This window comes from Mycena indigotica (assembly GCF_014461135.1).
Source record: "Mycena indigotica strain 171206Taipei chromosome Unknown Mind.scaff0003, whole genome shotgun sequence".
NCBI classification, from domain to species: Eukaryota; Fungi; Basidiomycota; class Agaricomycetes; order Agaricales; family Mycenaceae; genus Mycena; species Mycena indigotica.
Window position 1 is genome coordinate 3900075 of NW_023503002.1, and position 7670 is coordinate 3907744.

General features: G+C 54.1%; 3 protein-coding genes across 3 annotated transcripts; 2 read left to right on the forward strand and 1 right to left on the reverse strand.

Annotated features, from left to right (window-relative positions):
* On the forward strand, positions 1 to 1287 carry MIND_00386100 (uncharacterized protein; the record flags this gene model as incomplete). Its single annotated transcript, XM_037360692.1, has 1 exon — positions 1 to 1287. The coding sequence occupies one exon, from the start codon at positions 1 to 3 to the stop codon at positions 1285 to 1287; it is 1287 nt and encodes a 428-aa protein (XP_037223577.1).
* Positions 1288 to 1373: 86 nt separating this feature from the next.
* On the reverse strand, positions 1374 to 2463 carry MIND_00386200 (Glycoside hydrolase; the record flags this gene model as incomplete). The annotated part of the gene is made up of 3 exons (XM_037360693.1): positions 1374 to 1646; positions 1693 to 2322; positions 2374 to 2463. The coding sequence occupies 3 exons, from the start codon at positions 2461 to 2463 to the stop codon at positions 1374 to 1376; spliced, it is 993 nt and encodes a 330-aa protein (XP_037223578.1).
* Positions 2464 to 5225: 2762 nt separating this feature from the next.
* MIND_00386300 (uncharacterized protein) lies at positions 5226 to 7266 on the forward strand (the record flags this gene model as incomplete). The annotated part of the gene is made up of 9 exons (XM_037360694.1): positions 5226 to 5270; positions 5323 to 5647; positions 5701 to 5778; positions 5827 to 6079; positions 6131 to 6208; positions 6256 to 6418; positions 6468 to 6577; positions 6637 to 6771; positions 6831 to 7266. The coding sequence occupies 9 exons, from the start codon at positions 5226 to 5228 to the stop codon at positions 7264 to 7266; spliced, it is 1623 nt and encodes a 540-aa protein (XP_037223579.1).
* Between the last annotated feature and the right edge of the window lie 404 nt (positions 7267 to 7670).

A 7670-nucleotide genomic window follows, 5' to 3' on the forward strand; every position in this document is an offset into this window, starting at 1 on the left:
ATGCCAGCCCCCACCTTCCCTCCCGAAATCATCGCCTCCGTCGTCAAAAACGTGGACGACCGCCCCACGCTCGAGCTCTGCGCGCTTGCAGCGTCCGTCTTCCTCGAGCCTAGTCAACGGCAGCTCTATGGTCTGCTGAAGCTCAGATACGACAAGGACCCACAAGAGGCCGCCCGCGGTAGTGATCCAGAGTATCGCACCTACGCCGCCGCCGCCGCGCACTTTGAAGCCTTCCCCCATCTTGCCAAATATGTGTCCTCGATCCACGTCGTCCTCGGCGCGATCCGCCCTGTGGCGCTCCCGGCCGTCGGCGCGATGTTCCTCCGTCTGCAACACGTGCGCTACTGCGAGCTCCACGGCAGCGGCCAACCCGTCGATTGGCTCTTGGAATGGCCCATCGTCGTCGCCTGGCTGTCGACGCAGACGGGGCTCAAGCATCTCGCGGTCTACAATGTATCCAAAATTCCCAGAGTCGCCTTGCGCGCCATGCTCAATGCAGCCCTGTCGTTGGAACTGTCATTCGGTGCAGAGGTGGGCCACCCCGAGAGGGATGCGAATTATCACCCTGCACCTCCGTCCTCCAAAAGTAGTGTTCTGCGTCGCCTCAATGTCTTGACCTGTGAAACGTTCGAGACGCTGGCCCGCAGCCGCGAGTTTGCTGGCTACTTCAAGTCCCTCACGGCTCTCACCATGACGGCCGATCGCGAGAACCGGCTATGCTTCGCGGCAGCAGACAGTCTACAAGAACTCTCTCTAAGCTTTCCTCAGGCTCCTGAGTCTGCATCCTTATCCTCTTCCGCCTCAGACTCAACCTTGGACGCATCAGAATTACCGAACGACTCGGACCTTGCTACTAGCATCCGACTGCCAGGGTCTCTTCCTTTGCTCCGGAATCTCCGCCTCATGATCGACGATTTCAGCGGGCCACAGGACGGGCCATATCTGCCTCTCACCCTGCTCTCCGCTCTTGTAGGAGCAGCGCCGCGTCTTGGACGAGTCACCCTCCAACTGTGCGACATCCCCCTCTCACTCCTTGCCGATATCAGCAGCGCATCTCCTGCCACAAGGTCCGGAATATTTACTTCGGCTGTCGGTCAGGCCCTCGATGAACTCCTGCTACCCATTGGTGCTGTCGTCTGGACCCCAGGCGACTTCTATCCTGACACCTCAGATACGGACCCGATTAGCTCCTTCGCGTACGCGCAGCTAATCGACATAACCGTCGCCGGGCTGAAAAGCTCGTTGCCGAGAACGGACGCGGGAGGGAGGTTGTCGATGGAGGCATAGTCAAAGTTGTCCAATCTCTCAAGGGTACCCAGAGTAAAGATGCTGTGGTGGTCAAGCTTGATGTTGTAGTGCTCCTGTATATATATCTACATTGACCAATCATACGGACGCTCTATCTTCCCATCTAACAAGTCTTGCACAAACTCCCGGAACTGAATCGGTTTGACGTCCGGGTACAGCTCGCGCGCGTTCAGGAACCCCAGATATTTCGCGTTCTCGGGGGTGTTGTCCCCGCGCACGTACTTGCTGTGGCTGTACTGGTCTATGAAGAGCGCATACCGTGCCATGATGTTCGTCGGGTCTGCGACATATGCGGCCTTGTGCTCGATAAGTGACGCCGCGATGTCGGCAGCGGAGACCTGGATAATCGTCAACAAAAGCCAGAGTCAGTCGCGTTGACTCTACCTGTTTGCGCTCCACTTTTTCCTCCGCGATCTCCTCCACGATCGCGAATATCTCGTGCTCCGACAACACCTCCCCGTATGCGACCACGCTGCGGTTGAGCGTGCGCTCGTCTGGTATGATTCTCGCCACGAATCGGCCGACGTCACGCAGATCGATGAGGATCAACGACTGATCGCCGCCTGCGTGGATCTCATTCGGCCGAACCACCGAGGCATAGTCGGTCCGGCCCGACGGCACCGGCGGAGTCGACACCTGGTACCAGAAGCCCACGTCGATGAGCGTGTATGGCAGGCGCAGCGCCCGGATCTGCGCGTACACCGCCTCTTTTTCATCGCCGAGCGTCATAAGGCCGGCACCGCCGGGGTAAACCGAAGCGAAGGCCGACGGCACGAAACGGCGCACGCCCGCGGCTTTCGCGGCCCGGGCGAGCGGGACCTGTGATTTCACGTGCAGCGCGGCGATCGTGCTGATGAGCACGTCGATGTCTTTCAGGGCTTCAACGAGTGTAGCGTCTGGTGCCCCGTCGGTGGTTTCCTCGATAGCGGCCACGCGGATGGGGATGTCCCGTTGGCGGAGGGCTTGGACATCGGGCTTGTCGATGGAGGAAGGCCGGACGAGGATAGATACCGTCTGTTGTACCAGAAATTAGTACTATCCCTCAATACCGACAGAAAAACGTACAAAATGCTGCGAATCCGCCAGCAAAGCATTCAGAATTGACCGCCCCGTTGCTCCTGTCGCGCCGAGGAGAAGGACTCGTTGTTTAACCATGACCGAGGAGACGGCTGGTGGGATGCCTGAGTCTGCTTTCCAGTGGGCTATTAGGCTAGTTACTAGTAGTGTGGGCAGATACCTCGCTATCTGAATCGTCACACCTTCCCATTTGGGAAGGAGTCAATGATTGAAATCTCCTCTGGTGCATTTCAGCTTCATTTCTTCATAGTCTGGCCTGAAAATTAGAGGAATAGTTTAGATAGCATACCTGTCCCATAGCATAAAATTTCTAAGAGATTCATTCACTCATTCACATTCAATTTGACAATAGTGGTGTGAAATCTTGTTTTTTCACAAGAATTTAAAATAGGGGGGAGTTTAAATAGTGCTGAATCTTACAATAGACCTTCAGTTTTGTTAAGTGTTCATGAATCTATTTCCTGAGGAACATTACAGTGTATTGCAACACAACTTGTCGCAGGTTGTCACGAGGTTGACAGCATGTCACATCATGCTTGGTCGTGTTTGATCCTGCCGGCCGTAGGCCGGCCGCAAAAAAAACCATATGGGGTCAGAGCTATCTGAATCAGCACATGACCCGCGGACCCGGCAGTATCATACCCGGTAGATAGTGCCCCAAAAGGCAATGATTGGGTAATTTCCCTGCACAACACTCAGCGCGCCGCAGGCGCGCCAAAAAAATACATAAAAATGCAGAATAAATTCTTCTAGATGGTCTATGCATGGTTGCCTCACCTTAAGCTCATAGTCCACTCAAAAACTCTTCTTTTCCCTCTCCTTCTCTTTCCTTTTTTCCTTTTTTGGCAATGAATTTATTTTTCATCCGAGGCCCACAGCATAGGTATCTAGCCGGCTATTATAGTCCTCGAAGGACCCCGCTGACTGTGGTGTTATATCCCGAATTCATCGGTATCCCGACGACGGGATATGATCTCATTCCGTCGGATGGAAAGAAACTCGGGCGGTATTAGTTGAGCAGGAGAAAAATGAATAAACGACGGAGCGTACTGGTAGTGGCGACCGTCGCACTCCCTCCATACCACAGCTACAGTTGACCTCCGACGCAGTCGCGTCAAGTAGCAGTTCCTCATGTGAGTGTCCTCAGGCTGGCGCGAAGCTTTGAGGGTTGACAAGACTAGTCGGAGGATAGGCGTCCTGGGGCGGGACGAATTGCTGAACCTAAGGCTAGCACTGGCGTGCCTCACTCGGAGTCGAAGGATGAGTGCCATTGACAGAAGGCCTGTCAACTCGTGGTTTGCGGTCCTGCGTTGTCTGTGCGACGATGCATGTGAACAGAGGCATGCGAGTCTGACTGGGGCAATGGGAACGAGAAATTGACGAGAAAGATGAGTGTATGAGTCAAAAGAAGTCCGTGTGTCGCATCAATCAATCACGGATCATGCCACGTCATCGCCTGACTTCTTCTTTTTCAATAACCACCACCACCACCTATTCTTTCGGTGCTTCCCCCCGTGAAAGTGCGCAGCACACCATCTGACTACCAACAGCGCGACGCCCTAAAGCTCTCTCAACCGCACAACCGCCCAGCCGACGCAGCCCTCGGTGTTTCTTGTCTAGGTCAACCAGCCTTGTCGATTCTTGTATGTCCTTCGCTACCATATACACCAGCGTTGCGAGACTCCGCACCCCCACAGGAAGCATCCAACGGGCCATATCAAGGATTCAAATGTATGGCGAACATTTGCACCATAGAAATCGCTCTCAATCGCTCCAGTTCAAGCACGGGCGCGGGTGCTCAGTACCGGCGCGTTGTCAGGCTGCGCGATCTCGAAGGCGCCCATACCTATGTCGTCATCTTCGGGCTTGTTCTAGGAGGCCGAGTATCCAAAACGCCGAGGAGGACCCCCGAGACACTTCTATATGACGCGATATATACGCCTGCCGATAGATTCGGCGCGACGGCAAGATACTTGTCGTTTGTTCAAGGTGCAGGATAATCCATCCGTGTACTCTGCTTGAATGATGCAATCCAGGTCGGCAACAGAAATACCTCGCGTGAGGTGCCTCACAACACTGCGACCAACGTTCCTAACAAAGACTCGCTTGGCAACGCATCCCGCGTTACAGTGTCAAAACAATGGGTAACTCGAGGACTCATCAGGTATTAGAAGGTTTGCTACATATTCGGCCCTACTATTTCTAACATTGATTACGAAGGATGTATGAAGTCAGTCCCGAACTCGCATTGCAACCCAGGCCAACAGATGCAATCTGCTGGCGGACTAGACTCGGAGGCGTGCTCAATACTCGACGTAGGGCCGCCGCCCCAGCGACTTTACAGTATGTCGATCCTGACGATATGAAGGGTATAAAATTAACTCCGGGCTTTTGACTCAATGCAAATCCCATGGCTGTACGCCAGGCGCGGTGACAGGATGTCGTTTCTCTGTCTAGATTGACATTGGTATGTACTCGTATGGACCTCCCGCTTCCATCCTTATATGTCACCCAGATGCCTCGCCGATATGCGCTATGGTCTGCAGTCGCAACGCGGAGTAAAGACAGCACCATTAAAATGGCAAAGATCCCATGGACTATTGGGTGATGGGGGGTATTCAATTACACGATTTAACTGAGGTGATGATGACATTCTCTATGCTACCTTTTTCGTCAAACTGCAGCACAACCAGCTGATCGGGAGGCGTCTTTGAATTGGACCCTGTACCTTCGCCGACTTTGTGGGGCTATCAAACCTTACCGGCGGTAATTATTACTTATTCATTGCAGCCTCTTATATAGCCGCCATCTCATTGCACTCTCCACCCAACCCAAGGACGATGGCCGCAGACCAATTAGTTGTCTGTTCCGCAATCGCAGGACTAGTGGGTTGCAAACACGCTGTTCGGCTGAAGCCTGCTAACCCATTGACCATAGGCGAACCACCTTTACTTCAAAAACAATGAGCCATCGACTGCGCACTATCCACTACTCGCTCTCTTGGTCCAGCCCATCGGACTTGTTGCCCTCTGCTCCACGATCACGCTCTCCAACTGGCTACTCTCCACTGCCATCTTCTTTGGCGTGCTGTCTTCGTCCATCGTTGCCTATCGTCTCTCTCCATGGCATCCCCTGGCAAGCATTCCCGGCCCGACTCTGGCGAAGGCGAGCAAACTATGGTCGGTTTATATCCAACTCAGCGGTCGGAAACATCGCATCTTGAAGGAGCTTCACGATCAGTACGGGGATTTTGTCCGCATTGGTTCGTCTCCGTCCCCTGTACAACAGCCTTCTGACCCCATATCACATTATCAGGCCCAAACGACGTTTCGTGTTGCAACGCAGACGCAATCAAGACAGTTTATGGATCGGGTGGGTTCAACAAGGGCCATTGTAAGCTCACTTTGATCTGTCTGACGCCCGCGATGACGATCTTCCCAGACTATGAGCCATACACCGACCCTGCTCTCAACGAGCGCAACTTGTTCAACATGCGCGACGGCGCGCACGCCAACCGACGCAAGCTCTGGAACCGCGGGTTAAGCACCGACTCGCTGAAGGGGTTCGAGGAGGTCATGTCTCACCGTGTGCAAACTATGCTCGACCAGATCGACCGCATTGTTAAGTCAAAGGAGCCGGTCAATATCGCTGCATGGTTCGGCTTCTATGCTTTCGACTTCATGGGCGACATGGCGTATGTGCTCTTCGAATGATTCGCCAAGAAATGCTTACCACTCTCTGGCAGATTTGGTGGTGGATTCGACATGTTGAAAGAAGGCAGCGACAAAGATGGCGTCTTCCCGATGCTCCAAACTGCGGTCAAGTAGGTGTCTGATGGTGCTCGCATTGCAACGATCTGAGCATACAAAGGTTGACGTCCGTTTTCACACAAATACCATGGTTTACCCCGACGTTCAACCGCCTGCCTGGTGTGCAAGCGATTGTCCAGAAGGCATTCCATTTTGCAATGGTCAGCGGCCAGAAACGTATTGCGGCTGGGCCGAAGGAGCTGAAAGACTTGTGGTACCATTTGGTGGGTTCCAACGCACATCGTTCCGGTAACGATCTGACAAATTCTTCAGATGGACGAAGATGACCTCGAGAAAGTCAAGCCCACTGTCAACGAGGTGCTGGCTGACGGTATCATGGCCGTCATCGCGGGGTCGGACACTGTAGCGGTGGCTCTTACCACGTCAGTCTCCCTCTTCTCTCTTCGCATCGAGGCTTGACATGACTGACCTTCATGACCAGCTTCATGTGGTGCATGATAATGCATCCAGACATACATGCTCGGGTCCGCGCGGAGCTTGACGCTGTATTCCCCGACGGTACCAGCGTTTACGACTGCGACAAGTACGACGAGCTCAAGTTGTTGAATGCCTGTCTGTAAGTCGTTTCAGCCGATGTGCTCCGAATTCGGCTGGTTTGACGCACCCTTCCTCTAGCCAAGAGTCCCTCCGTCTGTTCCCGCCAGTTCCGACCAACGGCGCTCGCAAGATTCCCCTCGGCGAACCCCGCCTCGTTGCGGGTCGACTCCTCCCGGAACAAACTCAGATCTACATGCCGCCATATGTCATGCATCGCAACCCGAAGAACTTCTTCCCGGCACCAGACAGCTTCGACCCGGACCGCTGGCTCCGTCCCGAATCCGGGTCCGAGATCCTTAATCGGACGGCATACCTCGCGTGGTCGTATGGCGCCGCGAATTGCGCTGCGAAGAACCTGGCCAACCAGGAGATGCTCATGGCGCTCGCGGCCGTGCTGAAGCGCTACGACCTGAGCTTCGCCAATGCGGAGGGGCGGCAATGGGCGGAGAAGTCGATTGGCGAGTACCACATTACGCGCGTTGGCAAGCTGGAGCTGAATGCCGAGCTGCGTTGAGGACAACGCGTAGACAGCCCTGTTATGTTCTGTAAGGATCAATTTGTAAAATTAGTAGATGGTATCTATATAAAGGACATTTACTTACCCATTGGAACGCTGGCAAAACTGTCACTTGTCCGCAGCCAGTTTCAATCACGGCTCCACTGCCTTCTCACCAACTGTCATTAACGGTGATCATGATAAGTATCAGAGTGATCGACCTCTCTTGCTTCCATACCACCATGTCCGTGGAAGCATTGCCACCTGAGCTGCTCTCTCTTGTCGCGGCCGACCTTGCACCAACCGCTCTCGCCGCACTAACACTATCGTGCTCGCGCCTGCACAATATTCTCCAGCCTGCCTTAGGCGCCCATCTTTTCGATGCGAATACAAGCCGGAAGGCGCTTGTGTGGGCAGCTGGC